This window comes from Rasamsonia byssochlamydoides (assembly GCF_041956645.1).
Source record: "Rasamsonia byssochlamydoides strain NRRL 3658 unplaced genomic scaffold VTN77scaffold_3, whole genome shotgun sequence".
Lineage (NCBI taxonomy): Eukaryota > Fungi > Ascomycota > Eurotiomycetes > Eurotiales > Trichocomaceae > Rasamsonia > Rasamsonia byssochlamydoides.
In genome coordinates, this window is record NW_027192386.1 from 226,276 (window position 1) to 251,020 (window position 24,745).

The window sequence follows — 24,745 nt, forward strand, 5'->3', positions numbered from 1 at the left end:
CACGCCAACTAGGGCACAACCCCGACATATATCACGTGACCTAATCTTACTAGTCTACTCCGTACTGTACGCAGAATCAGCTGGTGAAATGGTATCAATCAATTCAATTCAATCTACAACTATATTTCTGCTAGGAAACTAGGGAAAAAGAGCAACCTCGCTAAAGGTACACATCGCTACGCACAAACACACCACTGCTATTATTATCTCGTGTTTAGTTCGTTCCCGAAACGGCAAGCCTGGTTCAATTGTCAGCAAGTCACGAGAGACAGGGTTTGAGTCTCGGTCTCCACTTACTTCATCAAGTGTTCCATAAAGGTCTGTAATGACACATCATCCGTGAAGATGGTCTGCGATGTTACACCTCCGCCATAACCTCCAGTCGAGTGAGTCGTGGACGGGTTGAGCTTCGAAAGCAGGAATCGCGCCTGTGAACCACCAGCGTCGCAAATGATGAAACGAGGAAGTGGGAAGCGATCGGCGATGAGTTCCTGTGGTAAAGTTAGCAACACATTTCTGCCAAACAAAAGAGAACGAACGACAAGCATACTCTTGCATCCTCCTTGGGTTGCTCCAAGATAGCCTTGAAGTTTTCGTAACCCTCCTGGTCCTGATATCCGGCCTTCCTCCATTCGGCCATAGTCTCTCCATGGAAGATGAGGATGTGGAAAAAGGTGTCGAGGAGAAGAATGTGAGTTGGCTGGATAGAAGCAGAATCCAGGAGGACCGGTTGGCTTCCTTCATGGTCAAGGGAATATGAGTCGAGCGTGGGTTGGATCATAATCAGAGAATTGCCGACATCTTCGTGATTGAGCACATGTCGGTAGAACGCAGTCTCATCGGGTGAGTTGTTGAAGACTTGCAAAAACTGGCTTCGGCGAAGATGGAACATGAATTGCGGGTAAAGAGTGAAATTCTTTTCCAGGCGGAAGGACGTTGGATCATCCTTTCGGTAATCCGCAAAGCGAGAGCAGAGTCTGATCAACATCCGATCAACCCATCGGAGCACGTCGGGGCCGTCATCCACCTCGGCCTTGAACACAGCAATCCGTGACATCAAAACGGCAGCGGCCTCTTGGTCAAAGGACTGTGCAATAGCTGGATCGCCAGCCGGGCCACTCAGGTTGCGAGCAATGGTCGTGACTCGGAGATGGTACTGGCCAGACGAGTGCTGGTAATACGTGAGGAACTGCATCATTGCCCGCTGAGGACCCTGCTGCACTGGTGCTGGCCCACCCTGATTCGCGATCTCGAAGTAAATGGCATAGCTCGATGCGGGGTCAATGCCGCACATCTTCCAAGCGCAGGTGTTGCCGATACCGCACTCGGTCTCGCCGACGCTGCTCGATTTCTTATTGAGAGAGATTGCATGGCCGATGAGACCGGTGACCTTGAGCTCCTTGGTAGTGAGGACCTCCAAAGAGGCATTGAAGCCCATCAACAGGTTATCATTTTCGTCCTTGTCGAAGACTCTGACAAAAGACTGCTTGAATTGGGACGAGGTGAAGCTATCAGTCAGGACCATATGACCGCCGGTGAAGTTCGCCAGATTCTTCATTTCCAAAAGACCGACTTGGTCAAGACAGCCAGCGAAGATGTCGACGACGTGTCCATTGTGCGCAGCACGCTTAGCAAGGCCGTCGTAGAACTGGTAGAGTTAGCCTCTATATAAATGTAAGGACGACAAGGTCTAATAACAAGCTCACCTTCACCGCTTTCTTGTAGTACTTGATATTGTCTCTATCGATGTCGTGGTGAGATCGAATAGGTTCCTTCAATTCGGGTCCAACGACAAGGCCTGGGCCTTCGGTGGCAGGTCCACTTGTAAAGAGCATGATGCGTCCACCGGCATTCTGGAAGGATGTTTCTAGCAGACCAACGGCAACGCTCAGGGCAACACCCGTACATCTAAGAGGGCGCCTATCGTTCGCCACAGGCCAGGGGTCGCGCTGCAGCTGCTCCAGAACATTGGTTATCTGGAATTCAGCCTGCTGGACGGGGAGGAGGAATCGCGCCGCAGGACCCATTGGAGGGTGTGGGCGTCCAGGTTGCGGCGGAGCACCCTGACGCAAGCCAGGGGCGAGAAGCCCAAGCATTTCCTGCACCTGCTTCGCGGGGTAGTCCTTGTTTCCTCTGAAGACGTAAGACTTCGCACACTCGGTGTAACCGAGTTCGTGAACTTGCGCCTAGACGATTCGAAACATCAGCGGCTGAGCTTGCTGAACGAAAATGGGAAGCCGGGGCCATACCATGGTGCCAAATGTGATCAAGCCAACCAGCGCATTCGGCGGCAGTAGGGACAAGCTCATAATGAGGGAATCCTTCAATGCTTTAAGGCTGTCCTCATCCTGGCAGGTATCTACGACAAAGAGAAAGATCGGCGGAGCCGGAGCTGGACGTGCCAATCGATACTCAATCGTCGTACTCTGAGGATGAAGCTCCGGCGGAATAGCATTCTCCGTGATATCTTTGTAATGAGGAGGAAGCGGATTGCGCATGAGACAGAAGGGGCATATCCAAATCCGAGCACGGACGTCAACATTGCTGCCAGCTGTCAGCATCCGGATCTTCAAGACCTCGAAGTATAGATCCAAGTAGCAACATACGCGTAAGGATTCAGAACCGCTTTACAAGGCTGTTTGCACGTAACTGGCTCATACTGGAGTAACGGCGCGTCTGGCTTCTCCTTGAGCGGAGTGTACATGGCTCCGATGGGGACAACTAAGCGGGATGCCTCCTGCGCGGACGGTCAGTCGGCGACATGTAATGAGCGGTGCAGGAACATGTAGGGTCTAAACAAACCATGCGAGTGCTAGGAAACGTATTCCAGCTGAGCCTGATGCCATCGCGGTCTTCGACATCGCTCCACTGGTCTTTCAACGCTTCGTAGTCCATCTTGGCTGATGCTGAGCTATCGAAAGCCGATCCGAGGGGGATTGGGGACAGGAGAGGGGAAAGACGGTGGCCCAGAAGCTCTCAAAGTTCAAGCGATATGTTCAGGAGATCTGTCCCCTGGCATAATCAGCCCGTTGAGGCAGCCCCGTAGTAGTGATCGATGAACGGTGGCTTGGTCGACCTGAGGGGGTTCTGGCTCTGTTGTGGGCATGTGGCATGAAGCCAGGTTGCAGCATCCTTGGTCGCTCCGGTTCGCCGCACCAGGACGCTAGCGTGCTTAAAAACCTCCACAGCGTCCTCCGCACCGTCTTCTTTTCTTTTTTCCTTTCCCATCTACATTTACAGTCAACATCGCCGACTACAATTCACATTACTGTTGCCAGCTTCTGTCAATTCAATGATGAAGCTGTTTTCGCGTCGCGCGTAGACTAACTTACCCATGGCTGGGCACCTGGCTCGGAAAGGTCGTTCCGACCCTTCGTGATGATTTGGGAATCAGCAGCGGTTACATCCTTATGAGCAAGCGCCCCGATTGATCGGAACTTTTCAATAAAAAAAGATTAGCTGTGTCTACGTTCAGGAGCGTTCATTCGTTCGTAATTTTCATTAATGCGGTACTCGCGACATTATCTTCCCAAGACATGAAAAAATTCAGTTCACCCCACAAACCTAGCCTGCAACGCCGGAATCCAATGCTGAAGATGGAAAACACAATATCAACAAGAAGTAAGCAAGGTGTATGTGCGTCGTCACTCTAGGAACTGTCCTTGGATGGCTTTCCAAGGTGCTTGAGGAGATAGCTGCGCTTGAAATAAGTGTTTGGATGGACGATGGTGTCGAGATCCGTTTGGCTCCATGTGCCATCCTCCTTCACCTTCTTGATCTCGGCTTTGTGAGTCCACTCGAAGACTCTGTTGCAGGCAATGTGGTACCGAGTCTTTTCTACATCCTCTCGTACGCCGCGTAGGACCTCCTTGTCATGGACACCGGTAGACTGAAGGAGCGCGATGAGATTGTCGACGGAGAAGTGGCGATAGGGGCAACCGTGAGTCTGACCCGTGCCGGGAGCAGTGTCATTGAGGATCTTTTGGCACGAGTACGGTGGGTAACCCCGACCTCGACGGTTCGCATCACCACCGACATCACCGTAGGCGTGGCGAATATTGTATCTGTACTTGGAGTTGAATTCGTCATCGGTAAACCCCCTGAAAGCTTGACGCCAGAATACAATGCACTCGTCCAGCGAGAGACCGATACCCTTCAAAAAGAGGGTATACTGCAGACGGCCGAAATGCTTCAAGTGAGCGTTTTTCCGGAGAGTCATGTGCAAACTTCGCATACAGAGCGGGAAGTGCTGTGACAGGTGGTCGATGGAAGCTGCAGTGATTGGGGCTCCGTCGACAACCCCTTCGCCCTCCGAATATACTGATTCCGCGCTTCCGAAATTCTTAGACAGATGGTTGAGGATGGGAGTCAGACGGTCGTCCTCATCCAAACGAGGCAGCGCTCGGCTCGTTAACTAGAGGCTGGTGAGAACGTGCAACAATTGTGTCAGTGAAAAAAGTTTGTGTGATTACCTCCATGGCCTTCTCCAGACGGGCAGTGAACTCCGCAATGATCATGCTCAGCTGCTCCCTTCCAGGAACATAGGCTTTGCCTTTCTTCAGATAGACCGCCCGACGTTCAACTAGTTCGGGAACCCTCTCCCAGTCGACCTTGTACCAGGTCTCCTCATCGGATCGACGCAGCCCTGGGGTCGCGCTGACAAGGTGCTCGCCCAATTCCTGCCTCTCCTCATCACTCACAGGTTCCCAGTCCAGATTCAAACTCTCGATGAATAAGCGTCGTTCCCTGCTGTCATCCTGCTGGAAGCGGAACTTGAAGAGCATGGTTTCAGCCCGAACGAATCGCCGGCGGAGATCCTCGGTGGCCGCAAAGGCGAGACGCAGAATGAAATGGGAGTAGTGGTCTTTCTGCCGCTCATTTTTCAGTCGCTGGTCGGCTGCACCAGAAGCAGACGACGTGTTCGAGGACAGGGGAAGGAATTTCTTCAGGAGGGGAGTAATATGCGCCTCGGTCTCTGCGGGCGTCTTGTTGCGGTACGAGCAGGCCTCAATTTCCGCAAGAACTACAAATCGGTCAGAGCGGCAAACAGCAACACAAAAGACCACAATATACCTTTCAATCTGTCAATGGCCCATTGCTCGAATTGCTCAAGCGTAATCTCTGCCGTCGGTGGCACCTCATAGAAGTTGAGACGATGGGGATAGTCCTGTTGCTTGTATGTGGGTGTTGCGAACTGCTTCTTTTTGTAGTCAAGGGTTGCCCTCCGTTTGGGGTCAATTCGATGAAAGTCTTGCCGAATCATGCTGGCAGTCTCATTTAATTGCTTCTGGTCGTGATGGCCGTTGTAGTAGACGGTGACCGATCAAACGGGTCGGAGCCTTCCCAGTCGTAATAGTAATCTAACACATAATTGTTATCCAAGACGCGACGCGCGTGCCACGCGCAACTCGTGATTAGTCACGTGACGTCGGTTCTTCGACCGAGCGCCAAACCCCTGGACGGTCCGTGCGGGGAGAGCCTCCGCATTTTAGCGACTAACTAGGTCAGGTACGGAGGAACGAGGCGATGAAATGGGTCCTCATAAGCGAACTGTCTTCGGTCCGAATTACAACGCACTATCGTGAAACAGTGTAGCCGAATATTGGCTATCATTTTCAGGATGTCTATGTTAATCGATTCCTGTAGGAAAGAATTAAGATGTCGATTCTTATATTAAGAGTAAGTTCTATGATGAGTACAGAGTATTCCGTAGATAAGCGCATGACTGGAGTCGGATTTAGGGCTAGCGACCCCGAAGCCATGGATGGCTCACCGGCAGCCAAAGACAGTAGAGCGCGGATCTGACTTGCGTGGAGGCGCATAATCACCTGTTCCTGCCGATAATCGTTCCGGTATTTTTCCTTTCGACGATCAGGTTTATTACACGGTTGTAGTGCCTCTGTTCAGCATTGTTGCTCGATTGTCGGGTAGTCAAGTCAAGGTGCGATTCTATTCAAGACTTGAGGCCATATGTTATAGATAACCCCTCGATCTCGGCTCCAATTTCACGTGGCTTCCCCGCATTTCGATCACATATATTGCCTTCTACTCCGTACTCCGCTTGTTCTTCCCCACACCCTAGACGCCGGTTGAAATCTGTGGTCAAAGAATCGATTCGAATCTCTACAAAGAAGGCCGTTTGTGTGTAGTCAGTGAGATGACAGGAGTAACGAAGCAGCTCAAGAAAGCTGCTCGTATTATCCTCATTGGGGCTCCGGGCGTAGGCAAGGGTACCCAGACCAAGCGATTGCTTGCCAGATTCCCACAGCTAGGGGCCATCAGCTCCGGAGATCTTCTGCGAGAGAATGTCCGAAAGAGAACCCCGCTAGGTATGGGCTTCCTGTGCTATTGATTGTTACGCCAGGATGTGTCAATTGGAAGCGGGCGATGTCTAGAAATAAGTCTGACTGAGCTATTATTACCTCACAGGCATTCAAGCCGAATCTCTTATGCAATCAGGAAAGCTGGTACCTGACTCCGTCATGCTGGAGCTTATCTCCTCCGAACTCATCTCCAAAGGCTGGCTATTACCCCCTCAGTCGCCGGCATCCGCGTCGTCCTCTTCGAATCCCTCCACAACCCCTTCCATATCGCCGTCCGCATCATTCATCCTCGATGGCTTCCCGCGGACTGCGGCGCAAGCAGCAAGCCTGGACAAGATCTTACCAATCAACCTTGTCGTTCACCTCTTGACGCCCCCTTCGGTCATCATATCACGAATCGCGTCGCGCTGGGTACACGAACCATCGGGACGAGTATACAACACGGATTTCAACCCCCCGAAAGTCCCTGGGAGAGATGATGTGACAGGAGAGCCCCTCACGCAACGGGCGGACGATTCCATCGACACCTGGAAACAGCGGCTAAAACAGTTTGAGGAGTCCAGCAAGTCACTTCTCGACCACTACGAAGCAAAGGGCTGTCTCTGGCGCGTGGAGGGGAACTCGAGCGATGAGATCAGCCCTAAGCTTTTCGCCGAGATTGAGCGGAGGTTTGCCTAGACTAGACTAGACATCTGGGTTGTATATTATATCGCTGTTTTTCTCTGCCATCGCATATATCCTGTATAATACCTCTCTCTGGTTTTGACGCTGTTATTGTGTTACGATTATCATCTCCGTGTGGATGACTTAAGGCTAGCAGCTGGGATTCCTTTCTGGATTAAAAGTATTTGCTGGACCGTTTCTTTAAACAACGATTCTGCCCTGTGTGGAACAGAATTAGCAATTTTATTTGCGGGAATTCTATTCTAATATATTCACAAGCTCAGGAGAGAAATGCAGGTATGGATGCATGCATGAATGCATGAAACATGGACATGGTACGTAAGCATCGTGTCATGAAATCAATCGTCAAGATCATACTCAGAGCGACTGCTCTCTCATAATCGATCGTTCTTTTTCTTCCCAGAAGGCGATAACCTGCTAGAGGGGGAAGAAAGGCTGCCATTCGATGGTTGTTGTTCTTCCAGCGGATACTCCAGCGCCATGCGAGTCTTGTACTCCCGAGGACTTTCCCAGTTCTTCTTCCCACCACGGCGCCGAAAATCCTTCCAGAGTCCTATCCCTTGTTTCTTGGCCAATTGCTCTGCTTCGCGATATTTGCGCTCGCGCTCCTCGCCCCCGAACTCCACACCCGTTTTCGCTTCATAGATAGTCGCGAGGCCACGCTTCAACATTTCGTACGACACATCGCGTCGACGGAATGGGGGGAAGTCCAAGAGACGCCGCACGTAGACTGTCGCAACGACGCGCTGGTACTGATCGGCCCGGTGGATGTAAGCTCGGACACGGCGATGGAGCAGAAAAGAAGTCAGCCAGGCGTGAGCTTCGTGGGAAAAGGGCTGTGCGGGACGGCCGAAATGGGGGAGTTCGGGTGCGTCGACGCCGGCCAGGCGGATGTGGATCTAGTTTCAGACAAAAGGCATCGTCAACACGGATAAGAATGGGTAGGAGAGGAGAAGAAAGTATATGTACAACATACAGTCCGATACTTCAACTCCTTCTTGGACATTGGGATCTTCTTCCACGGCAGCCATCCCCACCCGGCCAGTCGTCCCCCGGGCGTATGATACATTCGGAAATTATCGCCATCCCCCACGCTCGTCACCCATCCCAGCAGGCTTCTGCGACGGAAGTACGATGGCGAGATGTCCTTCGCTTCGGGGATGCGACGCAGGAAACGGCGGCGGACATGCACGGCGAAGAGAACACCGCTGGTGAGGAGGATTGTGGGGATCAGATTCCTCGGCTCTGTGAAGTGAGCCCAGTCAGTTGCATTGAGGATGGAGTTCCAGTCTCTATGTTTTGAAGACGCGGAGGACCAGGATGCGGCGAAGTGGGACGATGACGAGGGCGACGACAGGACAGAACCCTTCCGCTCATCCTCTGCCTCGACATGGCAGTCATTTGGAAGAGCCTCCGGATCCTTCGTCGATCCAGAAGAACATGGCGACCACCAGCCCATGCCCGTGTTCAGGCTCCTAGGGCCGCTGGACCCGGGGACTGGGAATGTTTGTGACCGCAAAACAAAGCGGTGATGCACAGTCTTGGCGACAACAACAAGTCACTTTTCCGCTCGCCACGACGGTGCCTTCACGCTCCTATCTCGAGGCAGCCCTGCCAAGAGCAGAAAATATGGTTTTATACTAACACCAAGACATCGCTGGAATCTCAATAAAACGTAGGAGGATTGTGCTTAGATTAGCTTAATCTTTGTCCCTAGGTCGTATTCCTAAATGTGGCTTTTATTACGAGCCCTGATTGGTCAACTTCAAAATCTATGTAGGGATATGTAGATCTATGCTCGTTAATATCAAGCACCAAAGGAGATACCTTACGATTGAAGATAATTATTTCTCGTCGATCAAACTGTTTGAAACAGATTTCAGGATTTCTCTTAGCAAAGGACTCTCGCAGTTGGTTACCGTCTACCTAACGGTTAGTTAATCATATCCATGGATCTCATTCTCCCCTCTTCCAGTTCCACTGGAAAGGAGGCTTAACTTTAACTGAGAATTTCGTTAACAAGGCTAAGCAAGATAATTTACAGGCTGCTACCCAAAATAGATCTCCTGAAAGGTATCGTACTGTATATGAGGTACCTAGACAAAGATGTTGCGGAAACACGCCGAAATGGCTGTCAGATGGTCGCATAGAATACCATCAACCAATCAATCAATAATAAGACAGACCATATTGGATTACATGGTCTATTGTCCCATCATAATAGTAATTAATAATGGGGGATCGAGACCAGCAGAAGGTTACAGGCTTGCAGTGGGGTTACCCCTCGGATGTCACGGGCCATAGATGTAGATTACATGGCCGTCACTCAACTTATAAACGTAGGTCACCCAAGATCCATGAGAGACTACAGTATGGTTTCCAAGAAATTTCTCAAAGGATGAGTTTCAAGTCCATCTTTTGCTCATCAAAAACTGGATGCATGGATCGGCGAAAGTGGTGAACCTTTGCCTTCTCAGCGGCCATTAGAAACCCTTGAAGGCTTCCGCTACAGGCCCCGGCATGATGCATCATCAACCGCTGGACTCGACGCGACACAGATAAAATGGTCGCTTTACTTACCCAGGCAGTTTGGGAATTTCCCAATTTATTTGAGCGTTTAGACGATCCAGCGGTTTCCTACCCTGGAATGACCGTGTTGACGGTGAACTACCGCGTACTACTGCACATCAAAGGAAAGACGAGCATACAGACGTGGAGGGCTTTGGGCTGAGACTGTGGGGATTGGGTCCCGCGAGGTTACATGGAGTTCGGAGTGAACAGGAATCCTCTGGGACTTGTGTTGGGCATAACTAGGACTACCCTGTCCCTTTGGGCTCTTATCAGTAGTACATGTACTATGCTCTTTGCCTTTGGCATATGTCATACTCCCCCGCTCTTTTCCCCCTTTTATGGAGAAAGGATGTCGATACTGTCTGTATCCGGTGGAGGCCACGTGTGCCTGCCTCAGGACCATGCTCTCTGGAAGACTTAAGTACTACAACTGTCGTCCTTCCTGTCAATCCTTAATCGCAACTCGGCTTCTTTTTTCACCCTCGTCAAGATCCCTACGTGAAATCAGTCTCCTCTTCTTCCGACTCGTTTCTCACAATGGCTGCTGGTCAAGGAGAAGGCCGCTCTGTCCCGATGGAAGTTCTCGTACTTGGAGTTGGTCGGACGGGCACACAATGTAAGCCTCATGTTACACATATTAGGGAGAGGAGAATACCAGGAGCCTGATCTTTATTTTGGCGTTTTGCAGCCATCGCAGATGCTCTTGCCATGCTGGGCTACAACGGTGTCTACCATATGCGTGAGGTATTCACCAAGGAAGGCCATGATCAGCATTGGCTCTCCGCCATGGAAGCGAAATACGAAGGCAAAGGCAAGCCTTATGGACGCGCTGAGTTTGATGCATTCATCGGTGACTACATGGTCGCTCTCACCCTGCCATTTTCATGAAGCTCTTTTGCACACTCTCTCCTTTTCTTCTCTTCTTTTTTTTGGTTGGCTCTGCTCATTGTCAGCTCTTTTTCTTTGTCTTTTCATTTTCGCAAAGTTAAGTGAATGATTTAGGCGGTGACCGATTTCCCTGCGGCCATGTTCTGGGAGGAGCTCATCGCCGCATACCCATCGGCCAAAGTCATCCTGTCCATCCGCGATGAAGATTCCTGGTACAAGTCCGTAGAGAGTACCATCTGGCACAGTTGGCTTGTCATCAAAGCGGAAGGCAAAAAGCTGCAGACTCCCAGGGACATGATGCTGGAGAAGCTGCAGGTTCACGTGTGGGATGGCGATTTCCCCAAGAATGGAAGAAAGGCCTTCCGCGAGCACAATGAGAATATCAGACGTGCCATGTCCGAGCGGAAGGAGGATTTTCTGGAGTACAACATCAAAGACGGATGGGAACCGCTGTGTCGATTCCTGGGAAAGGAGATCCCAACTCAAGACATTCCCCACACCGATATGTGGGTTGCATACAAAGAAAGTGTCAAAAAGGAGGGAGTGAATGGGGTGGCTGTGCTGGAAGAAATCTTGGAGGGTTTGCAGGATCAGAAGCCTACCTAAGTCCAGGTTCAGCATACACTGCGCCTACTGAGATGAGATGAGAATCTACCTAGCAGTATTTGAAATCAATCACTCCTTTTATTTTTCTGCCATCTATTCTGCATGGAGAGCATCCATATACGTCTGCCTTTGCAAGTTCGAAATTAAATAAATAAATATCTTTCCACTTTCCCCTATAGTTGGCATGGTGGCACTTGAGGACCATGACGTTGTAGATATTCTAGAGTTGAAGTCCTTTTAAAAATGCATGAAGCTAAACCAAACAGGAAGCAGACGTCAATCACCTAAATTAAACTACTAACCCTACCTGGAACCTGGTACTCGGTACGGTTCTGCTTCCTTGAGTTGTGTGGCTCACCCAGAGGCTAGAGGCTAGAGCAGAGATTGCGCGAGCACGGCGCGGCATCACGCATGCAAGGCCCAGCCAGCCCCGGGGAGGAGTAGAGTGATTCGGGACAGGTTTTCTAACGCTTGGCGGCAGCGTCTTCTCAACTGCCTAAAGCACCTACTGTACCGTAGATATGAAGTGTCAGCACAAAGTATGGAGTACTCATATCGAAACTCTATGGTCTCCATAGAATGAATCTCATGAATCTCCAAAGGAGAGAACAGCAAAACAACAAGTGGCATTTTCCTACAGGGTGGATTGGAGGATATTACTCCATCGGGAATGTTACTACCGAATCAAGTCGTTGATGTTGCGACTGCCATAGACGAGGTTGAAGATCGAATATTCAAAGATTAACTACCTACAGAATCGTCCCTCTAGAAGAAAACGACCCTTCTGTATTGTATTATCAGAGTCTGTCTAATCATCCCAGATAGTAGTAGTGATAAAGAGTCTTAAGACATGTGCCATAAATCAAAAGTTGAATCTGTACAAAGGTTGATCAAATCAAAACCGAGAAAACCACCGAGGAAAAGAAAACCAAATAGTTCGAATGGAGACTCAAGCCAGGTTTACTTGAGTGTTACCGGAAGACTGGCTTTAGCCTTGGCGGCTGCCGCATCTGCCGCCTTCTTCAGCTTTTCGTCTTTGAGCTTCCGGAGATATGCGAAGAGAAGAATGAAGAGAAGCTCCACCCTGTGTCCATGTCAGCGAATGTTGTAGTCTGATTAGTCAGAGGACTCTTACCTCTCCTTGGTCATCATGAGCAGACCCTGCACCAAGAGGCCTTTCAGAATCTGAGGTCCAATGCCCTTGAAGAGGCTCAATGGGCCTTCGTGCTCAACAATATAGCGCATCACCTCGACGAAACTCTTGAAGGGCTTGCCTTGTCGCCCTGGCGGCGGCTTCGACTGGAGACCAACTTTGGCCACTATTAACGGTTGGGTCGCAATTGTGGCCAGAACCTTCGAAAGAGCTCCCAGGACTGCATGAATGTTAGCAAGGGTGCGAGCAAGAGACGAACAACCTCACGAAGACGTACCAAAAGCTTCCCATGGCCGGAGATTCTTCTTCCCAGGGAAAAGCACGTCTCTGAGCCTCTGGTAGGCTCCATATGTAATAGCCGGGTTCACGACAAGGACCAAGCTCGCCTTCAGACCCCTCCACAAACCCGTCCAGCCGTCCTCACTGTTGACCACCTCGCGACCAGTTTCTATGAATCCTTTCTTCTCCTCCTTCGTCTGTGTCTGCTGCCTCGTCGTAATGACGGAAACGGGGATGGTGAAGACCTGCGCAGCTGCACCGGCGATCGCACCCAGTGTGAGCTCAATAGCCGTTCCTGGAGGCTTGGGCACCCTGTTGGACGCCATATAGAGGGCGCGCACTACCGAGTACCAGTAGAAATAGGCGAAGTTGGTGGAGGCAACGCCTAGCAGGGCACCATTGATACCGGAGTATAACCCAATGATCCCCTCATCTTGTACGATCTTATTGATAGCATCCCACGTGGACTCGTAATGTGGAGTGTCGCCGGGAATGTGGCCATTTGCCCCCTTTTGATATTTCACCTGGACCTGAAGCTTTGTTTTCACACTGCATGAACATATCGTTAGAATCAGTTCACAACTGTTCGTGGCTGATAAGGTGCGAACGTACATGTCCAATGGATACACTATTGCGTTTGCCAGCACAGCGCCGGTTGCGCCAGCGACAGCGCTGCCCCATGGAGAAAGGCGCTGTGGTTTCGATTGGCCAGCCATCAGAGCAAGGAAGCAGACTGCCTCTTTTCTATCAGTTTATCTAAGAGAGGAGCAGTAGCTCCCCGCTCCCTGAGAAAGAAACCCCGTTCAAAGAAAAAACAAAAGAGGTAGAAAAAAGGAGGCTAATGAAGGAAATAGACCATAATGACACAAAGCAACAAGTTATTGGAGACAGAAAATTCTAAGAACAGAGAGGACTAGACCCTCTCTGAGACTGATAGGATTCGGAGCAGGAGATGGAGATCAAGCCGGTTAATGGGGCGGACCGTGAGCCGAGGCACGGTCGGCTTGTCGGTCAGCAGCAGCCATGGCCCATCGCGATCAGTGAGCAGGACACTGGAGATTGCAACTGCCACGCCGGACCCCGGTCCGTGAGCGACCCATCACTGTGAGTCCGTGACGCAATGCCTGTCACCGTTATCCTCCGGTTGCGATCTTCCTCCGCCAATGCTCTGTGCCTCATTTAACCCCTCCATGGCAGCTGGCCTCGGTCCTTGGGTCTTGGCGCCAAACCCGGGGCAGCGTCGACAACTCCACGGTTCGGGATTGCCCGTCGGAATTCCTCGCAATTAATTCATCGAACTTGGCTACCTTTGCTTGCTCGCTGAGTGTACCATGTAGCTAGCTAGCTACTAGATCGACGCGTTCCTTGTTACCATCGTCCCTTCACGTGTCGCCGTTGCGGGTATCTCGCCACCCCCGGACGATCTGAGACCATTCCGCCTACGATGTGACGATGTCGTCCCCGTCGACATCATCCACGCCAAATGCCTTCGTGACCAAAGCTTTGGTAGCTATCTCCTCCAGGCACTCCGGATCGTTCGTGGTTAATCCTGACCAGCACCCAGAAACATGAACGCGCTATATCCACGGCTACTTCGCAGTCGCAGGCATTGGAAGCCGCCATTGACGCTGCGGAGAACTACATGAAAGCTCTCAAACTCGCCAGCTCTCCGAAAGAGAAGAAGATGCTGGATGCCAAATGCAAGGAATTGTTGACCAAAGCGGAGCAGATCAAGGATGCCAAAGTCTGGAAACCGACCCGCTTGGATAGCAAGAATTTCGTGCCGCCGCTGAAAGAACCGAAATCTACCAGAAAGCTCTCCACCCGCGAGGAGATCATCCTCCTCGAAGGGGCAAAATTAAATGGCTTCTTGTTTCCGCCGTGGACGGGGGCTCCCAATCCCAAGGAGTTCGAGCTGGAGCATGGGGGGACGAAATTCATGTGCGTGCAAGAGAACTGAACTGATCCCGCTTTGCAATCGATACGGATTCTTACTTGACTAGAGATAAACCTGATCTTACTCTTTCGAGTTGCCAGCAGGAGGTTTTTGCTGGCTGGAAGCGCCCTCATGAACTTCTCGCTGCTAATGGATCGAGCACCGCTACTCCGACAATGGTCGGGTCGGGAGTAGTAGATCTGGTGCAGGACATCACGACAGATTGCTCTGTGGTAGCGAGCCTCTGTGCTGCCACTGCCAGGGTGGAGCGTGGGCATCACCAGGTACCTGCATCGACATTGTTCCCAACCCAGTCAGTCACGCGCTAATTCAATTACTGCCCTGTAGCTCTTCAAGTCTACGATATACCCTTATGATGATGATAATGATAAAAACATTCCCAAGTTGTCAGCGTCTGGCAAATACATTTTCCGTTTTCATTTCAATGGCTGTTATCGCAAGGTGGTGATCGATGATCGCCTGCCATCCTCGAGGACATCTCGTTCGCTACACGTGGTTGATCGGAACAACCCTAATCTTCTGTGGCCTGCCCTAGTGGAAAAGGCGTATCTCAAAGTCCGGGGTGGATATGACTTTCCTGGAAGCAATTCCGGCACGGATCTCTGGGTTCTGAGTGGATGGATTCCTGAGCAAGTGTTCCTTCACCACGAAGACGTGACATCAGACGAACTGTGGAGACGACTGTTCAAAGCCTTTCAATACGGAGACGTGCTGTTGACTGTTGGCACAGGGAAGTTGACCGAACGAGAAGAACGCCTTCTAGGTCTCATTAGTCAACATGACTATGCCGTGCTGGACATGACGGAATCAGATGGGCGTCGTCGTATGCTCATCAAGAACCCATGGGCTGAGACGAAGGTCCATGTAGCGCAGGACAGTATGGGTGTGACCACCGATTTGCAACATGAATCCTCTTCGCTGCGTAAACCGCTTACGCCTGGTTCATTTTGGATGGATTGTGACAAAGTCTTCCAGAACTTTGAGAACCTCTATCTGAACTGGAACCCTGGACTTTTCCGTTTCCGCGAAGACATCCATTTCTCTTGGGATCTATCGAAACCTCGCGGGACCCCTGGCTGCTTTGCGGGGAATCCGCAATTCGCAGTGTCTTCGGAGAATGGTGGGCCTGTTTGGTTGCTACTCAGCAAGCATTTTAGGACGATTACAGACAGCAAGTCCGCTGAACCTGGGTTTATCAGTATATATGTCTACAAGAAAGGTGGTCAACGAGTTTACCTCAGTGATGGCGCATTTTACCGGGGGCCTTTCGTAGACTCACCTAACACTCTCGCCAGACTCGAAATGCCTGCACATACTTCGTACACGGTGGTTGTTGCTGAACAGTCGCTCCCTTCCTTGAACCAAAACTTCACTCTATCTGCGTTCTCTAGGGATCCGGTGACGATAAGTCGTGCTCAAGACAAGTTCGCCCATGTGGCTCAAGTGCATGGCGGCTGGAGTCCTGCAACGGCCGGAGGCAACGCTGAATCTCCGAGGTATCCGTCTAATCCACAGTTCAGTCTGCAGCTATCTGAAGCGGCGGATGTGTCAATTTTACTTGAAACATCAGAACCTGATTTAGCTGTCCATGTCAAACTGTTCTGGTCTGACGGCAAGCGAATCTCAACCGTCCGAAAGCGTGACATCATCGCTGATAGTGGAGACTATCGACGGGGTTGCGCTGTCGCAGAGACCGATCAGTTGGGAAAAGGATCGTACACTATCGTTTGCTCGACGTTTGCGCCAGATCAGGTGGCGAAATTCACTCTCTGGGTTTCGTCCACGAGTCCGTGTGATGTGAAGGCGTTGCCCTCAGAAGCAGCCGGTAGACATGCGGTCATTTCAGACATTGGTGTCTTCGCACCAGGAACCGACCGAATTCTGGCTCCCCTAAGGGTTCCACGACTGACGAGAGTGAAGCTTATTGCGAGGTGCAGGGAGTCATTTATTGGGAACCGCTCCGTTGCGGCGTCACCGATGCTCATGACTGTCGAGCTTGGTCAGGGCCCATACAAGACAATCCTGGGCTCGTCAGAAGGCGGGGAATATAGCGATGCTGTCTCTGGAATCCGCGTCGACGATTTTGATATCCGACCGGAGGACGAACAGAGAGGTGGCATTTGGATTGTCATTGAACGGATTGGCGGGCCTGGAGGACAGGTGGAAGACCATGTCGAAGTAGAAGCCCTAGGTGAGGAACGTGTGGAGATTGGGGAATGGACGACCTAGTCGTCATGTCTCCACTGGAGCTCCTCTGTAATGATATCTGATTTGACATCTAACATCGTTTGCATCCTACTCCTGAGTCATTGGGGCCTCAGCTATAGAGCTAATTGATGCTATCATATCTTGTACTTGCCAATAAAATACAGAATTCAGTAATGTCTTATTTTTTTAGCCTCTTTCACTAGGGTTTGATGTTTGATGTTCTGATGTTTTTTCAATATCTGTTCTACTAGGATCAACAAATTCGGTAACAGGTCATCAGATTTCATGTATTTCTTCTACTTGCTGATCAAATACCATATACAGAATGATCTCCTTACGGTCAGTTTCATTCCATTTCATAGATTGACCGTAGTCAGACTCAGTGTTATTGATCTTTAAGGTGTAGACTAGAAGTTATGGAAGCTTCGACAGTTCCGTCGTGCACGGGACACCCGACAACCTCCAAGCTCCGAACGTCATCCCGCCCGGCCTCCCCACAATAACTTCAGCTCTTTCACAGACAGATCGTTGTCGAACGCTGTCAATCGCCATGGCGGCCAATATTCCGGCCAGCTTGAAAGCTGCAGATATCGGGCGCTTTGCCATCAGGGCGGCCCAAGTCGAGCGAGCCAAACCCGTGATTGCTTATTGGTGTGAGTACCTATAGATCAGCAAGTACCCCTCACATTGGCACGAGAACAATCGCTGATGCCTCGTTTCTCATGACAGGCAACTACTGGATTGTCAATCAGATCATCTCCAAAGGCCTTCATAACTCCGATGAGGAAGCCATCCAGTACACCACGAAGCTAATGGATAAACTTGAACAAGTACGCCAACCGCCGAGCGGCAACCGGCTAGCTGCACCAGATATAAAGAACTGACTGATCTGGCTGGAAGTTCAAAAGCGAAAACTCCGATAATGATGCTGTCACGGATAATGTCGCCGCTCAAGCATATGTCGAACAGTTCGGGTTGGAAGTCTTTAGTCGCGCAGACAATGCTGTGAGAGCCAACAAGGCTACCAAGTACGTCGTCTCTGTTCGCAACCATAAGTACAGAAATTGATTCCGAATCCAGGCAAACTGCAGACACCTTCCAAGCGGCTGCAACATTCCTCGAACTTTGTCAGATCTGGGGTCAGCTTGATCCGGATATTGCTTCCAAGATCAAGTTTGCAAAGTATCATGCGGTTAGGATCGCAAAGGCTATTAAGAACGGGGAGGATCCAAATCTCTCGAATCCCGCTGCTCGAAAAGAAACTAAAGGTCTAGAGTCGCAAACTCTTGATCCAAATGACCCAGAAGTTCAGGAGCTTCAGGGCAAGGATACGACGAAAGCGCGGCAGCCATCTGTCGAAGAGGTTCCAGACGAATCGGATGGCGTTGAACGGCGGCTGGCCCAACAATCAATTCTTGATGAATCTCTTCATCCATCGAGATCGTCTTCAGTTCCACCTTATCCATCAGCTGCTCCTCCTCCTCCTTCGGCTCCTCCCTCACAAGTTCAACCCGACCCGGTATCGCACCCTTCTGCTCCGGATCTTCCATCGACGCCTTCAGACTTTACTCTTCCACAAGTTCCTCCAAAACTCCCGGATGCGCCTGGAGCAGAAGGTCCTGGCCGACCAAGTTCCTCAATTCCTCGCGCTTCCTTCGAGTCATTTCCTCCACCATCGCCGGCTCAACCACCAGAAGTTCCCAATCTTCCTCAACCTCCCACAACGTATTATACCCAACCCAGTGCGGCAGCGCCTCCTCCAGCTCCTCCAACGTTACCTCCTCAATCTACCACTGGCAAGCCAGCTCCGGTCAGGCCTGCCGCGCCCGCGGCCGCAGCGTCTACCAGCGCGACGACCACGCAAGAAGTTGATGACCAGGCAATTTCACTGGCCCAGAAGCATGCTCGGTGGGCTGTATCAGCCTTGAGCTTCGACGATGTAAACACCGCCATCAAGGAGCTAAGAAATGCTTTAAGATACCTGGGAGCGGAGTGAATTGCCGACAGGCGACTGAGAGAAGGAGTTATCAGGCGTTTGGATTTTACTTGATGAATTCTATTACTTTGACTCATGAAACAACCTTCCCGTCTAGGAAAGACCCGCTTGTCAAGTTGAGGCTTCAAAATAGTCCACCTTTGCTCAGTACTGGTTAAGCTTGAATCTGGTCCTCATTTGAGGCATCTTCTCTTGCTGTCTTGTCCTGTACATAATTCCGGCGGTCTGATGTGTGCTGTTCTTCCTTTTCATTGGTGCGGTCATGATTGGTGATGATTATTGTGCTTTGAATCCATGTGCCATAAGCATACTTTTCCAAGCAGCACAGGTGAACCATAGGGCGTTGAATTTCGCTGTATGAGACCTCCACTAAGGAAGAAGTGGAAGAGCTTATCTAGCAGGAATAGCCCGAAAACCAACCAGCATTAACTAAAGCCACAACTAATGCCTTTCCCCTGCAGGTGTGAGCTAATGAAGCTCTGGCTTAGGATAATATGGATGATCAGTGATCCAAAGCCCCTTTAGACCTGGACAAGTAACCAGACAGTAAACTGCTCCCTGCAGTCAGCACCCAATCTAGGACTTGAAGTAGAGAAAACACGATAGCCATACCTATACAAGGAATGCCACTGCTGCTAACTAGTCAACTAGCAAAAGGAGAAGATCAGGTACCCCGCAATCCACAGATGATCCTCTGGTAATGCTGGTTCCCCCACAGCAAAATAAACTCACTAAGGAAATCCACGACCACTAGGAAGTCAACAGCCAAGTTACTTAATACTGGCCATATACAAGATGCTAAGCCAAAAGCTCCAATAATGCTGCAAGAAATATACAAGAAACCATGATATGAATCCATCATCAATTCACAAAGAAATCCCTTCCCAAACCAACATGATGCCTCAGGCCTGAGTTGTGATTTTCTCGGCGGTTCTGCATATCATTTTTCTGGCCACTACTCAGGGTACCTACCCTAGGCCTAACCTCTTTTCCGCTCTTGGAAAATGTTCTAAAGATCTCCCAACCGCCAACTGGCCAGAAGTCCTTGAGGCTCTTCCTCTGTCGTGCACTCTACATATTGCGTCCCATTTCTTTCACTGCGCACTGTCCATATGTCAGCAAGCCTGTGAGGTGCTTTTGCTTGTTTTTATTTAGTCTGCGTCCTAGTACCCTGCTACCTCTTCGTTTCCAAAGAGACGCGTCTCACTCGTGTCCATATCTCTCTCTTTGACAGCACTGTCAACGCCAATATCTCTGCCAACATTATTGCACCCAAGAAGCTGTGTTTGATTTAGCACAGGAACCAGAGCTGCTGAGGTGTTGACACTCATCATCTCAAATCCTGCACGTCTTTCTGACTCTGTCTCGTCCCAACTCTGGAATCAACAATACAGGCCAAATAAAGAGGTGAGACATCCAACATTAGCTTCATCTCCTAGTATCTATGAAAATAAGCTAACCTTCAGCTTGACAGCGAGAGGACAACATCCCGCACCTGGTCAAAGATGTCAACTCAGCCATCTCGGAGAAGCACTCGTGGCGCAGCGCAGCCCGACCCTACTACCCCAGTGGCAGCTAGCCCCGAGGACAGCGGCAACAAACTCCGCGAAGCCCTCGAGGAAGGGGTCCTAACCATCAAGAAGAACTACCAGGACTTCGGCGTCTTTCTGGACATCAAGAAAGAGCTCCGAAGCGAATTTCTGACGTCGCTGTGGAACCATGTCCTCCACAACCAGTACGAGTGGGAGACGCTCGCGTCTGACCATCTCGAGCGCCGGGAGTGTGCGACGTCGTTTATCACCAAGGTCGGCATGAAGTACTGGGGAACTGAGGAGAATCGCCGCAGATGTTTGATGCCGGATAGCCTCGATTCGCCGGAATACCTGTTTACGTACCCGGAGAGGAAGCGGGAGTAAGTTTAACCTTGCGATGGGATATTAGTTCATTACTGACTTTGGCAAACTTTTCATCAGGCTTATCCAGGTTGTAATGATTCTCTTGGAGAAGAAGGCCAAGAGCGAGGTAAACGGGACCCAGGATCCCAAGAATGTAGGTCATGACCTTTCATGATTTCTACGGGCACCATAACCTCTCATGAAAGTCTGCAGGCACAAACTAACTTGCGTCTTTTGCTCTCTGCTATATAGGCCCGCAAACGTCCTCTGAGGGCTGCAACACCAGGTAACGGTTCATCACCTTTGTCGGAATCTTCCCGTCAGAAAAGGAAACGCAGGCGTGGTGCAGGTCGCAGAAGCGGAGGCGTCCGTCTGTCGCCGGATTTGGAATCAAGTGTTTTCGATTCTGATGTTGAGATGAACGATTCGAAGCCAACGGTGGAGGTGGTTATCACCTCTCCTCATACACCCTCCAAGAGCCCCAAGAAAGGCGACTTTACTAGATGTACTTCTTCGCCCACAAGGAAACGTGCCAACGGGTCAAAGAAGAAAGAAGACAAGAACAAGAACAAGACACGCACGCCTTCTTCCGACTTCGACATCGACGACATCGCCACCGGCGAGAAGCTAGTGGACTACAGCAAGTCCCTCCTGCGAAACAGCATGTCACGAGACATCGACTTCGCGCGTCTGGAAGAAAGACTCGGGCCGAAGACTCGATACCTCGTCGAGGCCACCAGCCAGGAGGGCATGGCCCCCGTGCTCGTGCCGTTCCGACCCTTCGACACCGTGGCCAGCTTCCTCGAGACTATGGAGGCAGAGACGCATCTGCAGGAGTGGAACCCCAGCGCGCAGCTGGGCGTTGAACTCCGTCGTCAGACCTGCCCGGACTTCTCCCCCATGAACGTGGACGCCCCGACGACCTCCTACTACCGTATCTTTGCCGCGAGCGTCAGATTCGAATGGTCCAACTTCCACATCCGCGTGCGTCCGGGCCATGACAATGATCTACGTGAGGTCATGGACGAACTGCATCGGTCTTGGCTGAGGGAGGAAGAGGAAGAAGTGGATGAGCCTAATCATAATAATATGAACTCTGAAGGCGTTGTTGAGGCCAATGGTGGTGATAACACTGTCGATCGTGTCGATCGAGACGTTATCTTTTTCAATATTCATGTCATGCTCCACGTCACTCTGCTGTAAGCTGGGAGACACACGCATGTGCAAAGCAAAAAAAAAAAAGGAACAACATGCTGTTATATCACCACCTTCACTGTTCTTCGAGTCATCTATCTATCCTTACCGACATACCACGTAGCAAATGCCCTCGGAAATGACAGATCATCATGCCATTGGCATGGAACAGAGTGATGATGGCTACTATAAGTAAATTGGAAGGTTGGGAACAGAGCAGTGATTGGCATGATTTTTGTTTGAAACGGCAGGCTTCTTCTCACTGGAGTTTTGCAGGTCTTGTGTCTGTTTGTTGATCTTTTTTCCTTTTCTTTTTTTTTTGACGAAGTTGGAAGGGATTCTTTGGGACCAGGTTGATTTTATGTGTGTATGTATGTATGTACATGTACCGATGATTCATGAAAGAATACTGTAAAAGGGGAGGAAAGAGTTTTCGCAGAACTGAATCAAAATTGACAAGTTGTATAATTGCTAAGATTCCTTGAGTCTTTTTTTTGGTTGTTTTTGATTATTTTAACACAAGGGGAGATATGGGAGCTCCTCTATAGTAGATATTACAGATCAGTCCAGCCAGCAAAAGGCCCAGGGCCTTCCTTATCCAGTCTACCATACATAGCACCCTTAGGGTAATTCTGCCTTCCCTTTCTCTTTAGAAAAGAAATCACCCTTAAGAGTAGTACTACCGATATTCCTACCCTCTTATTTATTACTCCTCTTTCTTATATTTTAAACTTTAGTCAAGGGATATTACTTATATATTTGGCACGACAAAAGGGATAAAAAGAGGTAGAGATCTATTCTATCTTATTCCTCTGTCCCCTGACCATCCTATGCCTGGGTAGATGCCACCATTATATTATAGGCTTACCTTGTTATGTTTCTACTAGAAGGGCTTAATTTTTTTTTTAAAAAAAAAAAACAAAGAATAAGATATCATATGCCTCCTATAACTATCTTGCCCCAGTAGTATTAGTTAATAGTAGTTTTGAACTGGCTCATAATCAATAGCTTTGTCATTAATTCGTATAGGATTGGTAGAATAGCGAAGACATAAGGACATTTATTATTAGTAACTTATTGCTTGCCTTATAGCATTAAGGTACTAGGGAAGCAATATCATAGTTGAACCAGAAGGGTGTTTTTTTTTTAAAAAAAAAGATTTGTTGGAAATGGCGACCAGGCTAAAAAGGGGGTAAGTCGATTCGATCATAGGTAAGGAGCTCATTCTTGGTCTCGTCCATATAAATAAAAATAATATATGGACTACTAGACCCCAGCACCGCGTTCCACGCGTTGATGTACGAGCTCATCGCTGGGGCTTCCAAATGGATACCCGGTACTCCATACTCGGTACATTTCTTTCTACGGTTGAGGCGGTTACTCCAAAAATACTCCGTACTTTCGTCTATAACTTGGTTCGGGGAAACAAACGGGCAATTTAAATAATGTCGATCAGAAACGTTCGGACCCTTTGGACAGGACAACAAGGGAGCCGTGCGGACAGTGATATACATGGCCATGGCCATGGCGCTTTGATAGTGTCTTATCAGACCTTTGTCAAAGTGTCTTTGGAGTAATAACGCTGTGGACACTGGAGGCACTCCTTACCGAGGTCGGTCCCTTTTAGACTTCCCGAAACCAACCAAGATCGGAATTCCCATGGTTTCGACTCGGACGGGAGGCTCGTGCCAGCGGAGACCCGGTCGGAGGGAGTTCCAAACGAGAAGGTTCTGTGGCGCAGGAATTATTATTATTATTATTATCGTTGATCAAGTGACCCTGTCAGTCGTTATCAAGTTTGAGTCTTTGACAGTTTGACTCCCGAATAGTAAAATAGTACGGAGTACTGCTGTGATGATGATCTACCGACGGGGTCCTCTTTTTTTTCTGGTAGTTCGATGTAGGTAGGACTGGTTCGTCTTCCATGATCATCGCTGGACGATCGCTTCTGTGCATTATTGTCCGTCCGAGTATCAGGAATAATGCTCGTTGAGCTCTGAGCAGATTCGAGACGGCGGCTGAAGCTCGGGGTCGACGGGGACTCTGTATGTACTCCGTACTCCGTACGGAGTAGACTACATAAGTAGCAGACTCAGTAGAGACCCTAGTGAGCCTTACTACTCCGTACTGCCTAGTGCTTCCGTTTGAACGAGCTCGTTCTGTACGGAGTATGGAGTAGTAGTAGTGACGACTGCCACTGACCTGACTCTGAGGGCGCTTTCTTTCCTCCTCCTTGTCTCGTCTCAGGGGAAGGATCCACTCGAGCTCAGTGCGCCAATTCCAGGTTTGTCGGATTGTCCCTCTGCAAAACCGAACAGATCAAGATGGATAACTTCGGGATTGCCTGCGACTTTCCCAAACTGTCCAACTGAGGCGTCCTTAGACGCAAAAGCACTGGCGACAGGCAGCTTCATGATCATCTCTGCTCGACATTAACATTAACCAGTTCTGCTGCTGTGGGCGGAAACGCGAAACTGACGAAGAGGCTTAGCAGTGGAGAATTGCTGGTCTGGTCGCCGGCCGCGAAAGCCAACGTACCAGCTTTCCCTCACGTGGGCCCCATCGTCTCCCGTGGCGATCGACCATCTCTCACCCTCAAGGTATGAGTGAGTCATGGAAAGGAGTACTCTGTATACTCCGTAGAGTACTGGATGGTGACAAAAGAAGAGAATGGATGGATGTTGAATATGAATGGGTGGCATGCATATCGAGGATTATTATTGCAGCGACACGTGGTGGTGACGATGCGAACCGGGGGGGTGTGTTCCCAGGCATGGCCTACGTCCTCCGTACATAAATTAATAACGACTAAATAACGACTAACCAGCGCTATCCTGCACTACTGCTAGCTCCCTACCTGCCTACCTGCTGGCCTCCGTAGTCTACCGTACGGAGTACCCATGGCGCCGGATCGATTCGGTAGGAAGTTGCTAGCAACGAGCAGCACCTAAAAGGAAGTGCTCAGTGCTCACTGGTGTAACAGCGCTGTCA

The 24,745-nt window shown here is 50.1% G+C and overlaps 9 protein-coding genes across 9 annotated transcripts; 5 read left to right on the forward strand and 4 right to left on the reverse strand.

The window, feature by feature from the left end:
* Window positions 1-214: 214 nt before the first annotated feature.
* On the reverse strand, window positions 215-2,895 carry VTN77DRAFT_4154 (uncharacterized protein; the record flags this gene model as incomplete). Its single annotated transcript, XM_069420182.1, has 7 exons — window positions 215-239; window positions 298-491; window positions 551-1,648; window positions 1,707-2,186; window positions 2,250-2,544; window positions 2,607-2,737; window positions 2,803-2,895. The coding sequence occupies 7 exons, from the start codon at window positions 2,893-2,895 to the stop codon at window positions 215-217; spliced, it is 2,316 nt and encodes a 771-aa protein (XP_069281825.1).
* Window positions 2,896-3,649: 754 nt separating this feature from the next.
* Window positions 3,650-5,263, reverse strand: VTN77DRAFT_4155 (uncharacterized protein; the record flags this gene model as incomplete). The annotated part of the gene is made up of 3 exons (XM_069420183.1): window positions 3,650-4,414; window positions 4,473-5,023; window positions 5,074-5,263. The coding sequence occupies 3 exons, from the start codon at window positions 5,261-5,263 to the stop codon at window positions 3,650-3,652; spliced, it is 1,506 nt and encodes a 501-aa protein (XP_069281826.1).
* An 894-nt stretch (window positions 5,264-6,157) lies between these two features.
* Window positions 6,158-7,001, forward strand: VTN77DRAFT_4156 (uncharacterized protein; the record flags this gene model as incomplete). The annotated part of the gene is made up of 2 exons (XM_069420184.1): window positions 6,158-6,329; window positions 6,430-7,001. The coding sequence occupies 2 exons, from the start codon at window positions 6,158-6,160 to the stop codon at window positions 6,999-7,001; spliced, it is 744 nt and encodes a 247-aa protein (XP_069281827.1).
* A 380-nt stretch (window positions 7,002-7,381) lies between these two features.
* VTN77DRAFT_4157 (uncharacterized protein) lies at window positions 7,382-8,466 on the reverse strand (the record flags this gene model as incomplete). The annotated part of the gene is made up of 2 exons (XM_069420185.1): window positions 7,382-7,906; window positions 7,984-8,466. 2 exons carry the CDS (start codon window positions 8,464-8,466, stop codon window positions 7,382-7,384), a joined length of 1,008 nt encoding a protein of 335 aa, XP_069281828.1.
* A 1,649-nt stretch (window positions 8,467-10,115) lies between these two features.
* On the forward strand, window positions 10,116-11,072 carry VTN77DRAFT_4158 (uncharacterized protein; the record flags this gene model as incomplete). Its single annotated transcript, XM_069420186.1, has 3 exons — window positions 10,116-10,194; window positions 10,267-10,439; window positions 10,581-11,072. The coding sequence occupies 3 exons, from the start codon at window positions 10,116-10,118 to the stop codon at window positions 11,070-11,072; spliced, it is 744 nt and encodes a 247-aa protein (XP_069281829.1).
* Window positions 11,073-12,032: 960 nt separating this feature from the next.
* Window positions 12,033-13,220, reverse strand: VTN77DRAFT_4159 (uncharacterized protein; the record flags this gene model as incomplete). The annotated part of the gene is made up of 4 exons (XM_069420187.1): window positions 12,033-12,156; window positions 12,208-12,445; window positions 12,503-13,053; window positions 13,117-13,220. 4 exons carry the CDS (start codon window positions 13,218-13,220, stop codon window positions 12,033-12,035), a joined length of 1,017 nt encoding a protein of 338 aa, XP_069281830.1.
* Window positions 13,221-13,956: 736 nt separating this feature from the next.
* On the forward strand, window positions 13,957-16,690 carry VTN77DRAFT_4160 (uncharacterized protein; the record flags this gene model as incomplete). The annotated part of the gene is made up of 4 exons (XM_069420189.1): window positions 13,957-14,010; window positions 14,069-14,445; window positions 14,508-14,724; window positions 14,789-16,690. The coding sequence occupies 4 exons, from the start codon at window positions 13,957-13,959 to the stop codon at window positions 16,688-16,690; spliced, it is 2,550 nt and encodes an 849-aa protein (XP_069281831.1).
* Window positions 16,691-17,219: 529 nt separating this feature from the next.
* VTN77DRAFT_4161 (uncharacterized protein) lies at window positions 17,220-18,665 on the forward strand (the record flags this gene model as incomplete). Its single annotated transcript, XM_069420190.1, has 4 exons — window positions 17,220-17,322; window positions 17,399-17,499; window positions 17,570-17,697; window positions 17,750-18,665. 4 exons carry the CDS (start codon window positions 17,220-17,222, stop codon window positions 18,663-18,665), a joined length of 1,248 nt encoding a protein of 415 aa, XP_069281832.1.
* A 1,505-nt stretch (window positions 18,666-20,170) lies between these two features.
* Window positions 20,171-21,763, forward strand: VTN77DRAFT_4162 (uncharacterized protein; the record flags this gene model as incomplete). The annotated part of the gene is made up of 3 exons (XM_069420191.1): window positions 20,171-20,577; window positions 20,639-20,714; window positions 20,813-21,763. 3 exons carry the CDS (start codon window positions 20,171-20,173, stop codon window positions 21,761-21,763), a joined length of 1,434 nt encoding a protein of 477 aa, XP_069281833.1.
* Window positions 21,764-24,745: the final 2,982 nt, after the last annotated feature.